The sequence below is a fragment of the Corvus hawaiiensis genome, chromosome 29 (assembly GCF_020740725.1).
Source record: "Corvus hawaiiensis isolate bCorHaw1 chromosome 29, bCorHaw1.pri.cur, whole genome shotgun sequence".
NCBI lineage: Eukaryota > Metazoa > Chordata > Aves > Passeriformes > Corvidae > Corvus > Corvus hawaiiensis.
In genome coordinates, this window is record NC_063241.1 from 3,136,323 (window position 1) to 3,160,659 (window position 24,337).

Here is a 24,337-nt window from a genome sequence, read left to right on the forward strand (position 1 = left end):
AAAAGGAAAAATCAGGAAAAAAGGGAGAAAAAGAGGGAAAAGGGGGAAGAAAGGGGGAAAATCAGGGAAAAAGAAGCGGGGAGAAAAGCAGGAAAAAAAGCGGAAAAATGCCAATTTCTCCAAACCTTGTGGAGTTTGGGAGCCCTGGGATCCGAGCCCACGTCCACGATGTAGATCCGGGAGGAGATGAGGCTGGGAAGCACCAGGAGGTTCCTGGCTTTCGTGGGATCGCCGTAGCAGCTGCTGCAGGCGTTCCAGCCCGAGTGGTGCAGCTCATCCCCCACATTCGGCATCGGGAGCCGATGGATCACCTGGAAAAACAGGGATGGGCCTCCAAAATCCCAGATTTGCCCTCAACACTCGGCGTGTTTGTCATTCAGGAAGCTTGGGAGAGCGGGAAAATTACTGGGAATGGCGGGAGAAGAGTTGGATGGGGATGGGATTTATTAGGAGAAGTTGCATGGAATGGATCCCAAATCTTGGAATGGCTCTAATTAATGGGATTTTTAATTAAGGGAAGGAGGAAGGATGCAGATCCACCTGGGAATGGTTTGGGATCCTGGATTTTCCTGGATTCCAGTCCCTGGCAGCTCTGGGGGGATTTGGGATCCCAGATTCTCCCGGATCTTCCCAGATTTTCCTGGATTTTCCCGGATTTCCGTACCTGGCAGTAGTGTGGGGAGTTGGGATCCACGTCCACGGTGGCCAGGAAGTCGGGAATGTCGATCCCGGTGTTCCGGTAGATGCAGGGCAGGTACAGGAGCTGCTCCCGGGGCCCTGGGGGCAGAATTCGGGATTAATTATCCCAAAATTCCACGGTTTTATACATTTTATCCATTTTCTCTCCCCTCAAATCCCCCCTAATCCCAATCCCGTTCCAGGATTTGGGAATGTTGTCCCAGCACTTGCCTTTCGTGGCCTCCAGAGGACTGGGATAGCCCGGCCCACACGCTCCACATTTTCCTGCTGGAAAAGGGAAAAAAGGGGGAAAATTCCATCATTTCCACATCCCAATCCTTCCGAAAGTCCAGCCTCAAAAAATCCTGGGAATCTGGAGGCCTTGGATTTGCTCGTTCCAGGTTTTTAGGTGGTAATGAGGAATAAAACACTGGAATTTATCCCAGTGTTTAGGCCTTGGATTTGCTCGTTCCAGGGAATAAAACATTGGAATTTATCCCAATTTTTGGGTCCCTGAGTTGTCCCAAAGTGCCAAATTAGGAGGGATAATTTTGGGATTTTAGCAGGGGCTGGAGAAACGGGAATTTCTCTGGAATTCAAGGGTTTAGTATCAAAATATTCAAAATTCCAGGGAGGGAAATCCGGATTTAAATTTGGGAAAAATCCAATTAAAATTCAAGTTAGAACAACTGAGAAGCCACAAAAACCATCCAGGAATTCCAGGAATTTTCCCCCCAAACCCCAAATTCCCAAGGAGATTGAAGGAGTTCACTTTTCAGAGCATTCCAGGACTTCATTCCTTCCATAATTCCCCATTTTTGGAGCTCCCAGGTCCTTCCAGGTGTATCAATCATTCCCAAAGCTTTTTATCGACTTCCAGGACCTTGGGGCCAAAAATTCCTAAAAAAATTCCACTTGGGAGTGAAAAAATTCCAGGAAACCCAGGATATTTTTGCTTGGAATACTGGTATTTTTGGCTACACATTCCTGGTGGGTGAAATTCCTCATTTTTGGCTGGGTTTTATCCCAAAAGTTATCATTTTTTCATCCCCAAATTTATGATTTTCCCTCTGTTTTGAAATCCCTGGGAAATTTCCCAACAATTCCCATAGAAAGAGTGTCCCGGTTTTTAGTCCCTCCCACTTTTTCCACGGAGCCAAACGTGAAAGTGCACGGAAATCCAAGGTTTTAGCCTCAAAAAAACAAGGAAAATATCCTGGAAATCAGGGATTTATCCCATAAAAATGGGAAATATCAGTTAAAAGCTGAATTCTGAACCTTAAGGATTTTCCTGAGGGTTCTTCCTGTTCCCAAGCAGCAAGTCCAGGAGTTTTTCCCAGTTTTCAGAAGTTTAGGGATTAAAAAAATCCCAATTAATTTGAGGAAAAATTGATTTTAATGAAGGAATTAAAGCTCCTAATTAAAACCACAGGGTTTGGGGGAATAAAGGAATATTTAAATCCAGGCAAAAGCTGGAATTCCACCCCCCGGGAGCCCAGAGCAGCAGATCCTGGTGGGATCCAGGGATTTCGGGGATTTTGGGATCTCTTACCCATCCTGGATCGGGCTGGGAGTGGAAATTCTGGGAACTCCGGAGGATTTTTGTGGAGAAACCGCCGGGACAGGGTCCGAAATCCAGAAAAAAAGGGGTGGGATTTGGGAGAGGAGGGGCCAAGGGGAGGATCCAGGGCACGGAAAGGACAAAAGTCCACCTTAAATGCCCGGGGGAAACTTCCAAAGTTCTTCCACGGCCGAATTCCCCCTGTTCTTTCCCGATTTTCTCCTTTTTAGTCCATATTTTTCCCATTTTTTCCAGCCTGGAGAGGGAGAGTTTGGGAATGGCAGAAGAGGGAGGAGTTTTGGTTTAAAAACTCGGGATTTGGGGAAAAATTTCCAGATCTGCAGGGAATTCTCTCCCAAGGAATCTCAGCAAATTTAAAATATTTTGTGGCTCTTTTGGATGGAAAAAAACCAAAAAAATTCCTTCTTGAAGAAGATTATTTTTCCTGGAAAATCAGGATTTCACTCCTAATTCCAGCTAGGATTCTCTAAATGGTCCCTAATGAGAATAAATTCATCAATTTATTAGTTATTAATTTATTTATTATTGAATTTTTAAGGAATCTGCTTTTTTCCCCTCCCTCCAGGGAATGTTTATTTTGGCATTTCCGAAACATTTCCACTTTTTACATCCCTGCTGCTCCCATGAACCACCAGGAAAAAAAAACACGAATGGGATTTTTCTTTTATTATTAAAGAGATTTAAATGATTATTTATATTTCCCTTCTTTTTTTCTATTTCCCCCTCATTTTTGGGGTTGTTTTCCCCCATTTTGATTTACTTTTCCCCCATTTTTGGGCTGCTTTCCCCTCATTTTTTTTTTGCTATTTTCCCCCCATTTTTTTGGCTATTTCCCCCTCATTTTCGGGGCTGTTTTCCTCCCATGTTTGGGCTGTTTTTCCTCAGTTTTGGGCTAACTCAGGTGGAAAACTTCTGGCCTCAGGTGGGAAATTCTGGCCAGGGAGCATCTTAGGACCAAACTCCTCCTCACCTGGGGATGTCAAGGAGGGCTGATCCCAACTCCAAGGGGATGGAAGGTGAGGGAAGCCCATCCAGGTAAAGCCAACACCTGCCCCAGGTGGCAGAGTTTAGCCTCAGGCAGGAAATTTTGGCCCCAAACAAGAGATTTTGGCCAGGGAACACCTTAGGACCAACCACTCTTCACCTGTGGGGGCTGACCCCTCCTCACAGCCCCCCACGGCCCTGAAGGGGTCTCGGGCCAGTCAAGCCCAGCGCGGGACACCCGGCCCCCGGGAGCATCCCCTCAGCCCGGCCTGAGGCAGCGCCGGCCGCGCTCCCGCCGCTCCGCAACCCCTCATCCCCTCAGGGACCCTTAGAACCGGAGCAATGGCGGATCCATGAGGGGAAAAGCCGCGAGGAGCGCGCGGGGGTCGCGACCCAACGGCGCCATTTTCCCGCCCCCCCTTCCCTCCCTCAGCCGCCTCAGGGCCGTCCCCCCGTGACGTCACCGCGCGCAGGAGGAAGTGACGTCACCATATCCCTCCGCCGGCCAGGTCCCCTTTTTGTGTGTGTGGTGTGTGTGTTGTGTGTGTGTGGTGCGGCTGCGGGCGCCGCGCGCCTGTATCAGCCCGCCGGGCCCGACGACCTTTTTTTTTTATCCCCCCCCCTTTCCGTGAGGGGTGAAGCGCGGGGGGGGAAAAAAAACCCCACACGCACGCCAAGCACGGAGACGCCCCCCGGCAGAACGTACAGAGGGCGAGCAGAGCCAGGGATAATTCCTCCTTCTTCTTCATCATCTTCATCCTCCTTAGCATCCCGCGAAGTGTGGGGCGGGGGGGGGGCTCATGCCACCTGCCCCCGCGCCCTGCGGGTCGCCTCGCCCGGAGAGCGGCGGAGCCCCATAGGAGCGAGCGGCGGCAGCGCTGAGGAAGGTGAGGCGGGGGGCGCGGGGGGGGCATGATGAAGGCGGCGGGGCCCCCGGGGGTGGCGGCGGCGGCGGCGGGAGATGGAGGGGGGAGGATCGGTGACGGTGGAACCGGCTCGAACCGCCCGGGAATGGGGGAGAAGGAGGGAATGAAGGGGGGGGGGGGGGGGGGGGCGGCAGGGCCGGAGCGCGCCGTACACAAAGCGGTGGCGGGAGGAGGAGGAGGAGAAGAGCAGGAGGAGGAGGAGGAGAAGGAGAAGGAGGAGGAGGGAGGGCTCGGGGTGCCGAGGAGGGGCCGGGGAGGAGCCGCGGCGGCTCCGGCGGCCGCTCCCGCCGGGCCCCGGCGGGCGCTGAGGGACGCGGAGTGATCCGCGCGCAGCCCTCACGGCCGGGGGGCGCGGTGAAGCGGCCGCCCTGAGGGGAGGGGGGCGGCGGTGATGCGGTCCCGTCGCCGCTCCCTCCGCGCTGCCCCCGCCACACCGGGGGTCCCCTCAGGGTCGCCCCCCGGTTGCCACCGCCGGGGTGAGGAAGGGGCGGTCGCGTCCCTCCTTCCTCCCTTCTCCCGGTGCTGCCGCCCCCTCCTCTCTTTGGCGGCGCTGCTTCGCTGGTGGGCGGCCATGTTGGGCACGGGGATTATTTTTCGCTCTCTTTCTTAGCCACCACAATACGCCGGGGGTGGCGGGGGGCTTTTCCCGGAGTTCTCGGGAGAAACGGCCTTTTCCCGGTTTTCAGGGGAAGTTACGGAAAAGGGGGGGGTCTGTGGCCAGCGGTTTGCAGGGTGAGACCACCCCCCCTCATCATCCTTGGCCTGCTGGTGCTTCACCTTCGCTGAGTGAGTCCCCCCTCTCCACGGGCGTGTGGAGCCCCTCGGCCGCAGGGATTTGGGACTGGGATCCCAGCCCTCTCCTGGCAGTCCTGGGGTTCGGGTCCCAACCTTCTCCTCAGGGATCTGGGATTAGTATTCCAACCTTCTCCTGAGGGTGCTGGGATTGGGATCCCAGTCCTCAGGGATCGGGGATTGGGATCCCAGCCTTCTCCTCAGGGATTTGGGGTTGAGATCCCACCGCTCTCCTCAGGGTCCTGGGGTTGGCATCCCAACCCTCTTCCACTGGGTCCTGGGATTGCCATCCCATCCCACTGGATTTGGGATTGGTATATCCCAGCCTCCTCCTGAGGGTCCTGGGGTTGCTATCCCACCCTGAGGGGTCTGGGATTGGGATCCCAACCCTTTCCTGAGGGATCTGGGATTGCCGTCCCACCCCTCTCCTCAGGGGTTTGGGATCACCATCCTGCTCCTCTTCCTCAGCCTCTTCCCAGGCTTTCCTTGCCCTGTCCCTGTCCCATCCCTCCGGTGTCACCCTCAGGTGACAGGAGCGGCTCCATCCCCTCATCCCAACCGGATCCAAGCAGGAAAAGACAAGAAAACTTCTCCTCGTTTGCTCCCCTGCCCTCATCCTGACAAACCCGGCATCCCAAAACTCTGGGAGAAGGGAATCTCCCCACGGCTTGCTCAGGACCGCAGGAATTCCCTCCCTCCAGCAGGATTTGGAATTTCATCCCCCGAGGCTGCAAATTCCCGGTGTTTGATGCCATCCCGAGGTTTTCCAGGAATTCTCTCTGGCTGGGATGCGCCAGGGAGCTGGAGAGGGATGGATCCTGCTTCCCAAAGATAGGATTTTATTGGGATTCACCTGATCCCAGTGGGGGCAGAGGATGGGAGGGATCTGCTGCTTCCTTCGGGAAATATTTTTCCCAGGATCCAGGAGTTATTCCCATTCCCTACCCTGCTCTTCCGTTTTTCCTCTGGTTAATTTTTATTTTTATCCCTGCATAATTTTTCTTTAAATCCCGTAATTATTGGAATTCTCTTCCCAGTGCTTCCCACCCTGGGAATTCTCTCCGTTGCTCCAGTCTAGAATTGTGGAAGATTTTCCTTCCAGTCGCTCTAGAATGGGGGAAAAAAATGGGATTTTGGTGTCCCCCATCCCACAGGCAGAACCATGGGATGTTCTGCCTCTTCCCAAAAAAATCCACACCTCCAAGCCTCTGGAAGCTGGGAAAACAATCCCAAAAAATCAGGAAGTGGTTGGGTTTCCTCGGCTCTGAGGTAGATAAAAATCACCGTAATTAAAGGTTAATAATAATTAATAATTACATTTAATTAACAGCCAGCGTGGCCTTCCCTCAAACATCCAGGAATTGGGAAAATCCTGGGAAGTGTGAGGTCAGTTTGGGAAGCAGAAAGCAAATCTCCCTTGGCCTGGAGGTTGGGATTTCACCCTTCTCCTTCCTATCCATATAGAAAAATCAGGAAAACCTCATCCAAAGTGGATTTTCATTAATTAATCAGATTTAATTTGTGTTAATTAATCATGAAAAGCCATTAAAGTGCTTTATTTTGGTTATTTCCAGCACCTTTGGGAATTTTTCTGGTGGGAATTGTTTGGATTTGACCCTCATGGGGTCTTGGAAATGAAATTATTTTTCCTTGTTGAAGGCAGATTATCAAAAATCAGGGAGAAAATCAGTGGGGAAAAAGGGAATTCTTGAGGAAAACGTGGAATTTGGGAAAATCATGGAGAAAAGTGGCTGCTCAGGAGGGAAACTTGGACATAAAAGTTGATTTTTGCCTTAATTTCTCTCCTAAAACATTCCCTGGAACTTCTCTGTAGGATCTTAAATCCCAGTTTTGGATCTTAAATCCCAATTTTGGATCTGCAGTCCTAATTTTAGGATTTTTCCTGGATTCTCAGGAGGTGAGGAAGATTCCAGGATCTTAAAATGCATTTTTGGGGAAGGTTTTGGGTGTTGGGAACACCATAAATGCATCGGAATTCCATCAAATCCTGGGGTACAACCCAGCAAAGAACAGGGAAGAGGAAAATTCCTTGGAAAAAAAGTCACCTGTGGCTGTGGATTCCTGCTGGGAATCCGGTTGGGAATTTCATTTCAAAAGAAAACTACGAATATTTTATAATTCCAATCCGTGGATGAATTCCCACCTCGGATTCCTTGGATTTTGAGTTGTAAATTCACCGGGAATTGCATTTTTCCCTTGGAAAATGGGAATAAAGCTTTAAAAGTAGGGCTCGGGATTGGTTTTGGGGTTAGGAAATGTCATTTAAAATGATTTAACTTGTCCTGGTGGGAGGATAAATGGAATTGCAGCTGGAATTACCCCTGGAATTCTTTCCCAGCCAGAGGGAGGGAACAAAACAGCTGGAATCCAGCTGGGGAAGGAGGGTGGGAATGGACATCCCAAATCCCGGAATTTTCCCACCTGGATCTGAGCAGAGCAGGGGGGTTTCCCTGGGTTTTCCCATGGGGAGAGTGAGGATGTGGAATCCTGGGCACAGCGGGAATATTCTCCATCCCTCGGGGATAATATTCTGTAATTCTCTTCGCTCCATCTTTATCCAAAATTCATCTCTTTGCTTTTCCAGCTCACCTGGAGCTGGGAATTTCTCTTTATTCCTGCCCTGGAATTCCCAGGAACTTCCAGCAGGAAAAGTCCCCTTTAATTTTTATTTTAATTTATATTTTAATTTTAATTTTTCTTTCTATTTTTATTTTATTTCTGGTTGTATTTCTATTTTTATCTTTATTTCTATTTATTTCAAATTTTTCTATTTATATTTTAATTTATAACTTCATTTATATTTCAATTTTAATTTTTAGTTTTAATTTTCGTTTTACCTTTATTTTAAATTAAATTTTAATTTTATTTTAAATTTTAATTTTATTTTAAATTGTAATGTAATTTAATTTTAATTTAATTTTATCAGTACTTTTATTTTTGTATTTATTTTATTTTAAATTTTATTTGATTCTACTTTTAATTAAAAGCCTCAAAACGAAGCTCCCGCCGCGGATTCCAAACTGGGAATTTTGGGATGATGACAAAAAATATTTGGGGATTTTTTTTAAATCTTAAATTTTTTTTGGATTTTAAATTTTTAAAAATCCTTGGAAAAGTGCCTTTCCCAGGGTGAATCCAGGGAACATCCAGGCGGGAATGAAACCCGAAACCCGTGCCCGGCTTCCCACAGGTGCTTGGGCTAATGGGAAACATTCGGGACAATGGGAAACGCTTGGGATGCGTTTGCATCACAAAACCAGGGCAATTGCCGGTGTAAAACCCGCGATCCGGGAGCCCTTCTTAGGTGGAAAAACCTCGGGAATCTTTCATTTATGGAGGCATCCAAACCCTTTTGTTCAGGTGGAAAAACCTCGGGAATATTTCATTTATGGCGGGATTTTCCCAGTGATTTCCTGGAGTTTTTAAGTTCTGGTCCCGTTTTTCCAGCTCCGTGATTTTCCTCCTGGGGAAACACCGGGATTATATCCGGGATAAAGTGGATTTTGGGGAAAAGCCCTGGAATTCTGGGGTGCTTGTATCCGAGATAAAGCGGATTTTTTTGCTTGATTTATTTTGTGTTAATGACATAATGGGGATTTACTGGAGGAGTAGGAAATGGGGTTTATTAATTATTATTCCTTATTAATAATATTGATTATTTAATATTAATATTCATTCTTCTTTCGTATTTATTTATCATTTTCCCTCTTTTAAGACAATTTAAGATTAATTTTAGGCCTCTTTCTGTTTCGCATTTGAGCACCTGGTTTATCTATGTATAAATATATTAATTAATTAATTTAGTAGCAGGATTTAAATATTACATTTAAATAATTTATTAGTTATTATTTATTAATATTTTCTAATTTAAGGCCAGTTTTAGGCCGGGCTTTCTGTTCAGTGGCCACATTTAAACCCGTGCTTTATCTATGTATAAATAAATTAATTAATTTATTAGCAGGCATTGAGCTGTTAAAGAGTTTATTTATTATTTATTAATATTTTCTTACTTAAAGCATTTTAAGACTAATTTTGGGGCCTCTTCCTCTTCAGTGGCCACATTTAAACCCCTGCTTTATTCATAGATAAATATATTAATTATTATATTTATTGGCAGTGAAGTGTTAAATTTGAAGAATTCATTTTTATTTATTAATTTTAAATTTTCAATTATTTAAGGTGAATTTTAGGCCTCTTTCTGTTCCATGGCCACATTTAAACCCCTGATTATTCTGTCTATAGATTGATTGATTGATTGATGAGCAGGGATTTGGGGTTATTAAGTTGTGATCATTTATATTTATTTATTAATTTTATCAATTATTATTTATTATTTTTTTGGTATTTAAGACCATTCCAGAGATTTCCCTGGAAAAAACCAGGGATGATAAACCGAAGAAATACCCTGGAATTCCTCGGTGGGAGAGGCGAAATACCCCGATTTTGAGTCACTCCCAGGAACTTTCCTCCCAAATTCCGTGGATTTCCTTGGGAAGAAACAGGGATTTTAAACCTTAATTGGTTTTTTCCTTGGAGTTTTGGGAACTAAAACCAACCCAAAAGCCCTGGTCCTCTTCCTGCCCTTGGGAAAGGCATCCCTGCGAGTTTCCCGCCGACGGTTCCCGCTTTCCCCCTTCCTGCAGCATGGCAGACACGGATCTTTTCATGGAGTGCGAGGAGGAGGAGCTGGAGCCATGGCAGAAGATCAGCGACGTCATCGAGGACTCCGTGGTGGAGGATTACAATTCCATGGAGAAAAATCCCACCGGTAAAATCCCCTGGAATTCCAGGGCTTTCAGGGCAAAATTCCAGGCTTTGGATCCATCCCTTCCTCGAAATATTCCCGTTTTGTTGTTGAAAATCCCAATTTTGGGGGAATTTAACCCATTCCTGGCAGGGAACAGAGCTGGGAATAATTATTTGGGAAGCAGGAAATGGCTTTTTCCCGTTTTTTCCAAGAGAAATGAGATTTTTCCAGCTGTTGGAAAGAGAAAAAGGAAAACACAAATGATTCCCAAAGGAGTTGGGGTGTGAAGGAAAAAACAAAGGATTTCTGTGTAAAATGGAATTTTTATTTTAGAAACATCTCTCAGCACTTCTCCCGGATTTTGCTCCTCCTGGGAGTTTGGGATGAGTGGGGAAATCAGGGATTTCGCTGGAATTCCTGCTCATGAATTAATCAAACCAGTGGCAATAAATTAATTTATTCAACCAAATTAGGGGTTCAATAAGAATTAAATTCTTGGTTCTTCCCTTTGGGTGGGGATTTTTTGCTCTGACTTTTTGGGATTTGATTTTTTGGGGGATTTTGTTTTTTGTTTTCCTGGGATTTTTTTGCCCCTTTTGGGTTTTTATTTACAGGGTGGTTTTTTGGGTGGGTTTGGGGATTTTTTATGTCTTGGTGGTTTTTTAATTTGGGTTTTTGTTGCTTTGGTAATTTTTAAATTTTGGGGTTGTTTTTTTTTAGTTTTCCTGGGTTTTTATTCCAAGGTGGTTTTTTTCTTTGTAAGTTTCTTTCTTTGAGTAATTTTTAATTGTGTGGGACTTTTTTGGGATGACTTTTGCTGCTCTGGCACCTTTTTAGTTTATTTTTTATTTTAATTTTTATTTTGGGTTATTTTTCTTTAATTTGGGGTTTTTGAGCTTTTTCAGCTTTGTTGCTTCCCTGCTTTTTCCAGGCGGGAATTTCGCTTATTTAGGAATTCAGCATTCCTCGTATTTTCCCCAATTCCTTCAAAACTCCCCCAAATTCCCTGGGCTAAAATCCTCAGCGAGACACGGGTGAGAAGAACAAATTTCCCCCTTTCCCCACTGATTTTTCTCCCACATTCCTGATGTTTTCCAGGTGGGAATTTAGCTGATTTGGGAATTTAGCTTTTTTAGGAATTCAGGATCCCCGTGTTCTCCTCGTATTTTCCCCAATTCCTTCAAAACTCCCCCAAATTCCCCGGGGTAAAACCCTCGGTGGGACACGGGTGAGCAGAGCAATTTCCCCCCTTTCCCCGCCGATGTTTCCCGTATTCCCAGGGATTTTTCCGGGTGTTTTCCAGGCGGGAACGCCGTTGTCCAGCCGGGCGGGCAGTCGCTGCTGCTGGCGCAGAGCGCCCCGGCCGGCCTGGGGGCAGTGGTCACTCAGCCTCTGCTGCGGCCGGTGCAGCTGATGCAGAACGCCAACCACGGCACCAACCCCCCCGCGGGCACCCAGCCCATCTTCATCACCACCCAGGTGAGTTCCCCACCCCAAAATCCATGGAAAAGCCATGGAAAACCTGCTTTCCCGGGAAAAAATCCCCTTTTCCTGTGGTTTTTTAATGCTGTTCTTCCGTTGCGCTGAAGGTTTCCCAGGGCTGTGGGAATGGGACTTTGGTGTCTCTGAGGGTTTTCCTGCTTGGTTCGATTTTCCTGGGAAGCTCCAGGAAATCCCAGGTGGATTTTGAGCTCTTCCCAAATATTTTAATCCCTGGGAGAAGATTTTCGGGTGTTAAGGGAAGCAGAGGGGACTGGAGTCTGGCTGCGGGATATTGTTTTTCCCATCCCAATCCTGACCCCAATCCCAACCCCAATCCTAAATCCCAGCCCCCACCCCGATCTCAGGTGATGTTTTGGGTTGATTTGGGGTATTTTTTCCTGAGGGATCCGTGCAATTCCAGGGATTCCCCGTGCGGAACGTCCGGCCCGTGCAGAGCCCCATGAACCAGGTGGGCATCGTGCTCAACGTCCAGCAGGGCCAGACCGTCCGGCCCATCACCCTCGTGCCAGGTAATTCAATCATCGTTAATCAAAACCATTAATAATCACTCATAATGATTATTAATGCTAATAGTGATGATGATGATGGTGGTGGTGATGAGTGGCCAGTGCAGAGCCCCATGAGCCAGGTGAGGCCCATCCCCCTCGTGCCAGGTAACGCCTGGGACAGCCCCACAATAATACTTGTGTAGGGATTAGGTCTAGACCCAGCTTAATGGGTAGGGATTAATTAATTCCAGGCCCAGTTTTGTGTGTAGGGATTAATTCTAGATGCAGTTTGAATTAATTCTAGGTACAGTTTAATATCTAGGTATTAATCCCGCTTGGATAAAAGCTGTAAATCTTGAATTTCCCCGGATTTCGGGCTGTGAAAAAGCTGTAAATCCCGAGTTTCCCTGGATTTTGGTGTCTGGGAGGTGACAGGAACGGGGTCGGATCACGGCTCTGCCTTTGTGTTTGAAGCCCCCGGTACCCAGTGGGTGGGGATTGGTTAATTCTGGGTCCAGTTTCATATCTCGGGATTAACCCCCCCTGGAAATGAGCTGTAAATCCCGAGCAAAGGCGTCGATCCCGAACTTTTCCCAGGTGTTGTGTGGAACGGGGTCGGATCACGGCTCTCCCTTTGTGTTTGAAGCCCCAGGTACCCAGTTTGTTAAACCAGCAGTTGGCGTTCCCCAGGTGTTCTCGCCGGTGGCCCAGGTGCGGCCGGGCAGCGCCGGCCCCGGCCGGCCGGGCGCCAACGCCTTCGCCACGGTCATCCCGGCCACGCTGACCCTGCGCAGCACCGTGCCCCAGGCCCAGGCACCCCAGCAGAGTGAGTGACCACGTCCCGCTGCCGGCCCCAGTTCCAGGGGGATTTATCCTGGGAAACCCACGGCATCCAGGGATGGGCTTTGGGGTTTGGTCCCGAGTTCGCTTTTTGCTGAGAGTCTCTTCCCAGCCTGGAAAATAGGGATGATTCCAATTATCCCTATACAGCAGGGTCAGGTTGGGTGGAGAACTGGTTAAGTTTGGGGCTGTAGGAGTCCCAAAAATAGGAATTTTTTAGGATATTCCATAATCAGGTCTTGGTTTGAGAACCAGTTAAATTTGGGGTGTAGAAGTCCCCAAGAAATTATTTTTCAGGAATGTTTCACCATCAGTTCTTGCTTTAAGAACTGGTTATGTTTGGGCTTGTGGGAGTACCAAAAATGGGATTTTTTGGAATGTTTCATCATCAATCCTTGGGTTGAGAACTGGTTCAACGTGGGGTTCCAAAAGTGGGACTTTTTTAGTCTTATTCCATCATCGCTTCTTGGGTTGAGAACTGGTTAAGTTTGGGGCTGTAGAAATCCCTAAAGTAGGAATTTTTTAGGCTATTTCATCATCACTTGTTGGTTTGAGAACTGGTTAAATTTGGGAATTCCTGGCTGGAATTCCATTGGAGTTTGGTCAAAACCACCTCTCCTGGAGACTCAAGGGAGGAGAGCCAGGACAAGTGGAGGGGGGATGGGATTCACCCAGGGGAATTCCTGGCTGGAATTTAATGGGAATTCTGTCCAGACCACCCTTGATGAAGCCCCAGCGACCGAGCGGACGGGGTGGGTGCATTCCCAGCCCGGTTCCCGTCGGGAATTCCATGGGAACCCTCTCCCCCTGCAGTGAGCATCGCCAGCTTCGTGACGGTGAAGCGGCCGGGGGTGCCCGGCAGCGACGGCGGCGGCGGCACCGAGGTGGCCAAGATGGTGAACACCCTGGGCACGGTGCCCTCGCTGGGCCACAGCCCCGCGCCCCTCGCCGTGCCCAACAGCAGCCCCGGCGCCCAGCGCGGCACGGCCGCCGAGGCCTCGGCCTCCTCCGCCTCCCTCAAAGGTCAGGGGGGCCCGAAAACCCCAAAGGCTGGGGTAAGGGGCGGTTGGGAGGGAAAATTTGGGGTAAATCTGTTAAATTTCATGGGATTGGGAGTCAGAGCTTGGTTTAAGGGACATTCCACGTCATCAGGAGCCATAATTTTATGGAAGTCCCTGAAATTCCGTATCGTCGGGGTCCAAAAGGTGATTTAAATCCCTTAAATTTCATGGCATTTGGAGAAAAAATTTGGGGTACATCCCTTAAATTTCGTGGCATTTGGAGAAAAAATTTGGGGTAAATCCCTTAAATTTCATGGCATTGGGAGGCAAAACTTAAATAATGTAAGGGACATTCCACATCAGCGGGAGCCATAGTTTAAGTCCCATAAATTTGATGTCATCAGGAGCCCCAGCTTGATTTAAATCAGGGTTAAATATGCAGAATTTGGGTTCAGACGGGCGGGTTTGGGGGTGCTGTGGCTGATCCCGTGTTTTTCCCGCTACAGTCAGCTCCTCCCCCATTCCCAACTTCGACTTCCAGGACGGAGGCCGGAAGGTTTGTCCCAGGTGCGACGCCCAGTTCCGCGTCACCGAGGCGCTGCGGGGACACATGTGTGTAAGTCATTCCCGGGGAGAGTGCCAGGGAAAATTCCCGGCTTTTCTGGGGCAATTCCTGGTGGAATTGGGCAGCAGGAGGTGGATTTAATTCCTGGTTTAAATAGCGATAAATAAAGGAGGGAATTGGGGGTGGAATGAGCGGGATTCCTTCCTCGGGAATTTTCTGGGATTTCGCTGTTTCGGCACTGTTTAGTCTTAATTAGTGATTGGTTTTAATGGTTGTTAGTGTTAATAATTAGCTTAATGTGTGGGGGTTAATTAATTCTGGGTACAGTTTAATGTGTAGGGATTAATTATGTCTAGATCCAGTTTAATGTGTGGGGATTAATTAATTCTAGGTACAGTTTAACGTGTGGGGATTAATTCTAGACACAGTTTTAATTAATTCTAGATCCAGTTTAACGTGTGGGGATTAATTATTTCGAGGTACAGGTAGGGATTGAATTTAGATCCAGTTTAATGAGTAGGGATTAATTATTTTTAGACCCACTTTAATGTGTGGGGGGATTAATTCCAGACCCAGTTTGATGAGTTGGGATTAATTCCTGATTCAGTTTAATGTCTCTAAATTAATTATTCCAGGCCCAGTTTAACGAGTAGGGTTTAATTCTAGCCACAGTTCAATGTTTAGGGATTAATCCCGGACCCAGTTTAACACTTAGGGAGTAATTCCAAACCCAGTTCAATGAGTGGGGATTAACTCTAGACCCAGTTTAACCAGTAGAGATGAATCCTAGACCCAGTTTCAGGTGCAGAGATTAACCCCAGCCCCAGTTTTAACCCCTGAACCCCCCGCTTTCCGCAGTACTGCTGCCCGGAGCTGGTGGAATTCCTGAAGAAACGCAAATCCCTGGATTCCGAGCCCGCCCCGCCCTCGGCCAAGGCCCCGTCCCCGGCCCAGGGCGCGGCCCCGGCCCCGCCCCCGACCCCGCCCAAGGCCGCGCCCGAGCCCGGCGAGGCCGGGGCCGACCCCGCGCAGGCCAAGCTGATCATGCTGGTGGATGAGTTCTACTACGGCAGGGACGGCGGCAAGGGCGCCGCGCTGCCGCCCTGCCCCAGGGTGCCCACGTCCTTCCGCTGCCCGCACTGCACCAAGCGCCTCAAGAACAACATCCGGTGAGGGAGAATCCCGGGAGAATCCGGGCTGGGAATGGGGCAGGAATAGGGGGGTGGGGGATGGGGGGTTAATGGGGGCACCGCTGCCCCCCTGCCCCAGGGTGCCCACGTCCTTCCGCTGCCCGCACTGCACCGAGCGCCTCAAGAACCACACCGGGTGAGGAATGGGGTGGGAATAATCCAGGGATAATCCAGACATGGGCTGGGAATGATCTGGGAATGATCTGGGAATGATCTGGGAGTGTGGGAATGAGGCTCAGCAGGACGGGGGCACCGCCGCCCCCCACTGCACCGAGCGCCTCAAGAACAGCATCCCGTGAGGAATAACCTGGGAATGGGGCTTGGAATGAGCTGGGCGTGGTGTGCAGAGGGCATTTTTCCGGGATGAGGAATGGGAGTGTTTGGGAATTCTCTCCCTGCAGGTTCATGAACCACATGAAGCACCACGTGGAGCTGGACCAGCAGAACGGCGAGGTCGATGTCCACACCATCTGCCAGCACTGCTACCGCCACTTCAACACCCCCTTCCAGCTCCAGTGCCACCTGGAGAACGTCCACAGCCCCTACGAGTCCACCAGTCAGTGCTTTTCCAGGGACTTTTCCATCCTTAAATTGGGATAATTTCCCCCTCCCCTCCCCTCCTTTCCCCTCTTCTCCCTTTTCCTCTTCTCCCTCTTCCCTCATCTTTTCCCACTTCTTTTCTCCTCTTCCCCCTTTTTTCTCCCTTTTCCCCCCTTTCCCCCCCCTTTTATTTCCCCTATTCCCCTTCTGTTCCCCCCAACCCCACTCACCCCTCAAATTTCCACATTTTTTCCCAAATCCTGATGGTTTTTCCATGTTTTTTGGGGCAGCCAAGTGCAAGATCTGCGAGTGGGCGTTCGAGAGCGAGCCGCTCTTCCTGCAGCACATGAAGGACACCCACAAGCCCGGGGAGATGCCCTACGTGTGCCAGGTACCGGAATTCCTGGCAATACCCACCTGCAATTCCCAATTCTGCCCCCAAAAATTCCAGAGTAATTCCGTAAGATGCCCTTCCCACCCCCGCATCCTGATAGTGAAATGACCCAAATCCCTGGGGTTTTTTCCCCGTTAATTGGGAATCTTTCCATTTCCCTTCCCACCCCAATAATCCCGTTAAAATTCCCCAAATCCCTGGATCTTTTCCCTACTAATGGGGATTTTTCCATTGCTGTTCCCACTCCCACATCCTGATAGTGAAATGCCCCAAATCCCTGGATTTTTTTCCCTATTAATTGGGATTTTCTCATTTCCCTTCCCACCCCAATATCCCGTTAAAATTCCCCAAATCCCTGGATCCTTTCCCTATTTTTTGGGATTTTCCCATTTCCCTTCCCACCCCAATATCCCGTTAAAATGCCCCAAATCCCTGGATCTTTTCCCTACTAATGGGGATTTTCCCATTTCCCTTCCCACCCCAATAATCCCATTAAAATTCCCCAAATCCCTGGATCCTTTCCCTATTTTTTGGGATTTTCCCATTTCCCTTCCCACCCCAATAATCCCGTTAAAATGCCCCAAATCCCTGGATCCTTTCCCTGTTTTTTGGGGTTTTCCCATTTCCCTTCCCACCCCAATATCCCATTAAAATTCCCCAAATCCCTGGATCTTTTCCCTACTAATGGGGATTTTTCCATTGCTGTTCCCACTCCCACATCCTGATAGTGAAATGCCCCAAATCCCTGGATCTTTTCCCTACTAATGGGGATTTTCCCATTTCCCTTCCCACCCCAATATCCCGTTAAAATGCCCCAAATCCCTGGATCTTTTCCCTACTAATGGGGATTTTCCCATTTCCCTTCCCACCCCAATAATCCCATTAAAATTCCCCAAATCCCTGGATCCTTTCCCTATTTTTTGGGATTTTCCCATTTCCCTTCCCACCCCAATATCCCGTTAAAATGCCCCAAATCCCTGGATCCTTTCCCTGTTTTTTGGGGTTTTCCCATTTCCCTTCCCACCCCAATATCCCATTAAAATTCCCCAAATCCCTGGATCTTTTCCCTACTAATGGGGATTTTTCCATTGCTGTTCCCACTCCCACATCCTGATAGTGAAATGCCCCAAATCCCTGGATCTTTTCCCTACTAATGGGGATTTTCCCATTTCCCTTCCCACCCCAATAATCCCATTAAAATTCCCCAAATCCCTGGATCCTTTCCCTATTTTTTGGGATTTTCCCATTTCCCTTCCCACCCCAATATCCCATTAAAATTCCCCAAATCCCTGGATCTTTTCCCTACTAATGGGGATTTCTCCACTGCTGTTCCCACTCCCACATCCTGATAGTGAAATACCCCAAATCCTTGGATTTTTTCCCCTGTTAATTGGGATTTTCTCATTTCCCTTCCCACCCCAATATCCCGTTAAAATTCCCCAAATCCCTGGATCTTTTCTCTACTAATGGGGATTTTCCCATTTCCCTTCCCACCCCAATATCCCGTTAAAATGCCCCAAATCCCTGGATCTTTTCTCTACTACTGGGGATTTTCCCATTTCCCTTCCCACCCCAATAATCCCATCAAAATGCCCCAAATCCCTGGATCCTTTCCCTACTAATGGGGATTTCTCCACTGCTGTTCCCACCCCACATCCTCGTGTGGGAGCGCCCGGCTCCCTGGAACGCCGCGGTTGACCGCGGCCTGTCCGTGTGCCCAGGTGTGCCAGTACCGCTCCTCGCTGTACTCGGAGGTGGACAGCCACTTCCGGCTGACCCACGAGGACACGCGGCACCTGCTGTGTCCCTACTGCCTCAAGGTCTTCAAGAACGGCAACGCCTTCCAGCAGCACTTCATGAGGCACCAGGTGCACCGGGAATTCCCTGGATTCGGGTGGAAAAAGCGGGATTTGGGGGGTTCTGAACGAGTGGGGTTCCGGCGCTGGGATTTTTGCTGTGGAAGTTTGGGATGGGGTTGTTTGGCCGGGAAAATGGGATTTGGGAGGAATTCCCAGCTCTGGGAGTGACCAAGGAGAGGTTGGAGTGACCCGGGGTAGTGGGAATGTGGATCCTTTAAAGACCTTTCCCAGCCCAAATCATTCCAGGAGTTCCTTGTGTGGGATATCTGGGATAAATTCTGGATCCTGGCCCAGGTTATTCCATGGATTCCCCATCCCTGGAGCAACCTGGGATGGTGGGAGCTGTCCCTGCTCTTGGAATTGGATGGAATTCCCACCCCAAACCATTCCAGGCTTCCCTGGGCTGCGTTAGGTTGGATTTTAGGGATAAATCCTTCCCTGGCCCAGGTTATTCCATGGATTCCCCATCCCTGGGAGTGTCCCGTTCCAGTTTGGATCCACCTGGAATAGTGGAAGGTGTCCCCGCCTTTGGATCTTTAAGGATACCTTACTTAATAATTAATTAATAATCAGTACACAATAATAATAATTTAAAAATCATTATTATTATTAATAATAATTAAGTAATAACGAGCAATTTTCTCCAGAAGAAGAGTGTTTATCACTGCAACAAGTGCAGGCTGCAGTTCCTGTTTGCCAAGGACAAGATCGAGCACAAACTGCAGCACCACAAAACCTTCCGCAAGCCCAAGCAGCTCGAGGGGCTCAAACCCGGCACCAAGGTGCGCAATTCCCGGGAATTCGGGGCTCTCCTGCCTTGGAATGGCGGTGGAGGGGTGGAGGGGGAAGTTACGGGTTCGTTTGGGTTGGTTTGGGGGCATTTAGTGGGGGTTTAATGAGATTAAGAGGATAATTTATGGGATTCGTTGGATGTTTCATGGGATTCGTTGGGTGTTTTATGGGATTCATTGGGGTATTTTATGGGATTCATTGGGGTATTTTATGGGATTCATTGGGTGTTTCGTGGGATTCATTGGGTGTTTCATGGGATTCATGGGGTATTTTATGGGATTCATTGGGTGTTTCGTGGGATTCATGGGGTATTTCATGGAATTAACTGGATATTTCATGGAATTACCTGGATATTTCATGGAATTCATGGGTTATTTAATGGGATTAAGAGGATATTTCATGGAATTAAGTGGATATTTCATGGAATAAATCGAGTATTTCATGGATTGTATGGAATTTATGGAATCCGTGGGGAATTTCACGGAATCCATTGGGAATTTCGTGGAATCCGTGGGGAATTTCGTGGAATCCATTGGGAATTTCACGGAATCCGTGGGGAATTCCACGGGCCCGCGGATCCGCGCGGAGAAGCCGAGCGCCGCTGTCTCTGTGCTCCCCGCAGGTGACAATCAGGGCGTCCCGGGGCCAGCCGCGCTCGCTGCCGCTCTCCTCCGCCGAGATGTGCCACGGGATGTGCCCGGAGCCGGCGCCCCTGGGCTCCTCCTCGGACCCCCAGCCCCTGTTCCTGTACCCCCCCGGCCACCGCGGCGCCCCCAGGAGAGCCGGCAAGAAAACGTCAGCGCTTTTCCGGGAGAAGTCCGGGAATTCTGGGCAGAAACCGGGAACCGCGGGGCTGGGCGGGGAATGAAAACGCCTGGAGGGGCCGGGGCCGGGAGGGTTTGGGATCCTCCAGAACTGGGATTGGGCTGGGAAACGGGGAATTAAGGGTGGCATTCCGTCGGTTTGTGGGATTTGGGGCCCAAAATTGAGGATTCTGGGATGGTTTGGGATGGCCCTGTGGAAGCCGCTTCCAGGGGCACTCCAGATCCTTGGAAAAATCCCTATAGTTACTATTATTATTATTATTATTATTATTATTGTTATTTCCTATATTATTATAATTCCAAGAGCATTCCAGATCCTTGGGAAAATCCTTATAGTTACTATTATTATTATTATTATTATTATTTCCTATATTATTAGAATTCCAAGGGCATTCCAGATCCTTGGAAAAATCCTTATAGTTACTATTATTATTATTATTATTATTATTATTATTATTGTTATTTCTTATATTATTAGAATTCCAAGGGCATTCCAGATCCTTGGAAAAATCCCTATAGTTACTATTATTATTATTATTATTATTATTATTATTATTGTTATTTCCTATATTATTAGAATTCCAAGGGCATTCCAGATCCTTGGAAAAATCCCTGTAATTATTATTATTATTATTATTATCTATTATTATCTATTATTATCAATTATTGTCATTATTTCCATTATTTACTATATTATTAGAATTCCAAGAGCATTCCAGATCCTTGGAAAAATCCCTATAGTTACTATTATAATTATTATTATTATTATTATTATTATTATTATTATTGTTATTATCAATTATTGTCATTATTTCCATTATTTCCTATATTATTATAATTCCAAAGGCATTCCAGATCCTTGAAAAAAGTCCCTCTTTTGTACTATTCTTAATTATTATTAATTATTATGATCATCATATTCAGTATTTATTAATATTATTACAACAATTCCAAGGGCATTCCTTATCCTTGTAAAAAAATCCCTCTTTTGTGGTAATATTATTATTTTTTAAAAATGTTATTATTTTTATTATTTTTAAAAATTCTTGTTCATAATATTATTACTCTTAGCATCACTATTATTATCAACATTTTTCATATTAGTATTAATACTATTATTGCTACATTACTACTTTATTATTATTATTGCTACTACTACTGTTATCAATCTTATTAATATTATTTATATTATTAACACGATTAATACTCTTAATATTAATGGCATCAATTATTAACGGTATTAATTTGTTATTAATTTATTATTAGTTTATTCACAGTATTAATAATTCAATAATAAGTTAGTAATTTGTTTTTATTATCATTATTAATATTATTATGTTTTTATTATTGCTATTATTACTATTATTGCCATTCTCAAAATTATTAATATTAGTATTATTTCTGTGGTTCCTGTATTACCAATTTATTACTATTACAACCATTATCAATCTTATTGATACTATTGATATCATTAATGCTGTTAATCTCTTCATGTTATTAATTCGTTATTCGTAGTATTAATTCGTTATTAACTCATTACCATCGTATTATTAATTTCTTGGTAATATTAATAATTACCAAGAAACTAATTATTAATTATTAATTATTAATTATTAATTATTGTTAATAATTAATTATTACTAATAAGTAATACTTAATTATTAATAATTAATTATAATACTTAATTATTAATTATTAATTATTAGAATAGTTAGTTATTAATAATTAATTATTAATACTTAATTATTAATAATTAATTATTCTAATAATTACTAATTAATTATTACTAATAGTTAATAATTAATTATTAGTAATACATGATTTAAAATTCATAGGATAATAATGACATATTAATTATATTATATATAATAACATATAAGCTCACAACGATGATATATTTAATGGTAATGATAAAGATGGTAATGAGGGTAATAGTAATAATAATAATGATAATAATAGTAATAATAATAGAATAATATTAATAGTAATAATGATAATAATATAATAATAATAGTGATAATAACAAAATAATAATAATAATAACAATGATAGTACTAATAACAGTAGTAATAATGATAATAATGGTACTAGTAACAGTGGTAATAGTGATAATAATGGTACTAATAACAGCGGTAATAGTGATAATAATGGTACTGATAACAGTGGTAGTGACTCCTTTGTGGGGACAGCAGAAACGCCGTCCCCAGTCCTCCCGCTCCCAGTCCCGCCCCTGTCACCCCTCCCAGCCCCCCCTGGTGCGTGGGAGCCGCCCCGCTCCCGATCCCACTCCCGATCCCGCTCCCGATCCCGCTCCTGTTCCTGCTCCTGTTCCCGCTCCTGTTCCCGCTCCCGATCCCATTCCCGATCCCCATCCCGCTCCCAATCCTGTTCCCACTCCCATTCCCACTCCCGATCCCACTCCCGATCCCACTCCCGATCCCGCTCCTGTTCCTGCTCCTGTTCCCGCTCCCGATCCCAATCCCGATCCCAATCCCGCTCCCAATCCTGTTCCCACTCCCATTCCCACTCCCGATCCCACTCCCGATCCCGCTCCTGTTCCTGCTCCCGATCCCAATCCCGATCCCAATCCCGCTCCCAATCCTGTTCCCAATCCCGCTCCCAATCCTGTTCCCGATCCCACTCCCAATCCCATTCCCGCTCCCGATCCCACTCCTGATCCGTTCCCGCTCCTGATCCTGCTCCCGATCCTGTTCCTGCTCCCGATCCCATTCCCGCTCCCAATCCCACTCCTGATCCCGCTCCCGATCCCGCTCCCGCTCCTGATCCCATTCCCGCTCCCGGTCCCAATCCCGATCCCGGTCCCGCTCCCGATCCCAATCCCGCTCCCAATCCTGTTCCCAATCCCGCTCCCAATCCTGTTCCCGATCCCACTCCCAATCCCATTCCCGCTCCCGATCCCACTCCCGATCCGTTCCCGATCCCGCTCCCGCTCCTGATCCCGATCCCATTCCCGATCCCAATCCCGCTCCCAATCCTGTTCCCGATCCCACTCCCAATCCCATTCCCGCTCCCGATCCCACTCCTGATCCGTTCCCGCTCCTGATCCTGCTCCCGATCCTGTTCCTGCTCCCGATCCCATTCCCGCTCCCAATCCCACTCCTGATCCCGCTCCCGCTCCTGATCCCGCTCCCGGTCCCGCTCCCGATCCCGCTTCCGATCCCCCACTCCCCGATCCCGCTCCCCGATCCCATTCCCGATCCCGTTCCCGATCCCACTCCCGATCCCACTCCCGATCCCGCTCCCGATCCCGCTCCTGTTCCTGCCTCCTGTTCCCGCTCCCGATCCCAATCCCGCTCCCAATCCTGTTCCCGATCCCACTCCCAATCCCATTCCCGCTCCCGATCCCACTCCTGATCCGTTCCCGCTCCTGATCCTGCTCCCGATCCTGTTCCTGCTCCCGATCCCATTCCCGCTCCCAATCCCACTCCTGATCCCGCTCCCCGCTCCTGATTCCCGCTCCCGCTCCCGGTCCCGCTCCCGATCCCGCTCCCGGTCCCGTTCCCGATCCCGCTCCCGATCCCGCTCCCCACTCCCGATCCCGCTCCCGATCCCACTCCCGATCCCATTCCCGCTCCCACTCCCGATCCCGCTGCCGGGTTCCCCCACTCCCGCTGCTGGGTTCCAGCTTTTCCCGCTGCCGGGTTCCAGCCTTTTCCCGTTCCCGCTGCCGGGTTTCCAGCCTTTTCCCGCTTTCCCGCAGCAGCGCCCTGGGCCGCCAGACGTGCCTGGAGTGCAGCTTCGAGATCCCCGACTTCCCCAACCACTTCCCGACGTACGTGCACTGCTCGCTGTGCCGCTACAGCACCTGCTGCTCCCGCCGCCTACGCCAACCACATGATCAAGTACGGGAAAGGGGCTGGGGGGAATCCTGCGGTTCTGGGGAGAAATCCCGCGGTTCTGGGGGAAATGGGGAAGATCCTGCGGTTGTGGGGGGGAAATCCCGCGGTTCTGGGGGAAAATCCCGCGGTTCTGGGGGAAATGGGGAAAATCCTGCGGTTGTGGGGGGAATCCTGCGGTTCTGGGGGAAATGGGGGAAATCCCGCAGTTCTGGGGGAAATGGGGAAAATCCTGCGGTTGTGGGGGGAATCCCACGTTCTGGGGGAAATGGGGAAAATCCTGCGGTTCTGGGGAGAAATCCCGCGGTTCTGGGGGAAATGGGAAAATCCTGCGGTTCTGGGGGGAAATCCTGCGGTTCTGGGGGGGAAAATGGGGGAAATCCTGCGGTTGTGGGGGAAATCCCTCAGTTCTGGGGAAACGGGGAAAATCCCGCGGTTTCTGGGGGAAATGGGGGAAATCCCGCGGTTCTGGGGGAAATCCCGCAGTTCTGGGGGAAATGGGGAAAATCCTGCGGTTGTGGGGGGAAATCCCGCAGTTCTGGGGGAAATGGGGAAAATCCTGCGGTCTGGGGGAAATCCTGCGGTTCTGGGGGGGAAAATGGGGGAAATCCCTCAGTTCTGGGGAAACGGGGAAAATCCCGCGGTTCTGGGGGAAATAGGGGAAATCCCCGCGGTTCTGGGGAAAATCCCGCGGGTTCTGGGGGAAATCCTGCGGTTCTGGGGGGGAAAATGGGGGAAATCCCTCAGTTCTGGG

General features: G+C 48.1%; 2 protein-coding genes across 4 annotated transcripts in view; one reads left to right on the forward strand and one right to left on the reverse strand.

The window, feature by feature from the left end:
- Nucleotides 1–4,143, reverse strand: part of LOC125318350 (methanethiol oxidase-like) — a 40,674-nt gene extending 36,531 nt beyond the window's left edge. For 2 of the 3 annotated variants that reach the window (XM_048288965.1, XM_048288964.1), the window contains exons 1-4: nucleotides 3,951–4,143; nucleotides 910–966; nucleotides 665–777; nucleotides 126–311 (exon numbers count right to left, since the gene is read on the reverse strand). In XM_048288965.1, the coding sequence (XP_048144922.1) occupies nucleotides 126–311; nucleotides 665–777; nucleotides 910–966; nucleotides 3,951–4,014 (420 nt within the window). In that variant the 5' untranslated portion in view covers nucleotides 4,015–4,143. Of the gene's footprint in view, nucleotides 1–125; nucleotides 312–664; nucleotides 778–909; nucleotides 967–2,230; nucleotides 2,444–3,950 lie in introns of those variants that run through there. The other variant, XM_048288966.1, reaches the window with a different exon arrangement.
- A 347-nt stretch (nucleotides 4,144–4,490) lies between these two features.
- Nucleotides 4,491–24,337, forward strand: part of POGZ (pogo transposable element derived with ZNF domain) — a 25,184-nt gene continuing 5,337 nt past the window's right edge. Inside the window, 15 exon segments of the mRNA XM_048288962.1 lie at nucleotides 4,491–6,880; nucleotides 9,334–9,751; nucleotides 11,034–11,209; nucleotides 11,634–11,742; nucleotides 12,368–12,547; nucleotides 13,375–13,584; nucleotides 14,069–14,178; nucleotides 14,986–15,296; nucleotides 15,719–15,873; nucleotides 16,148–16,248; nucleotides 17,973–18,119; nucleotides 18,758–18,892; nucleotides 19,525–19,697; nucleotides 23,448–23,565; nucleotides 23,567–23,589. Of these exon segments, the coding sequence (XP_048144919.1) occupies nucleotides 9,628–9,751; nucleotides 11,034–11,209; nucleotides 11,634–11,742; nucleotides 12,368–12,547; nucleotides 13,375–13,584; nucleotides 14,069–14,178; nucleotides 14,986–15,296; nucleotides 15,719–15,873; nucleotides 16,148–16,248; nucleotides 17,973–18,119; nucleotides 18,758–18,892; nucleotides 19,525–19,697; nucleotides 23,448–23,565; nucleotides 23,567–23,589 (2,072 nt within the window). The 5' untranslated portion in view covers nucleotides 4,491–6,880; nucleotides 9,334–9,627.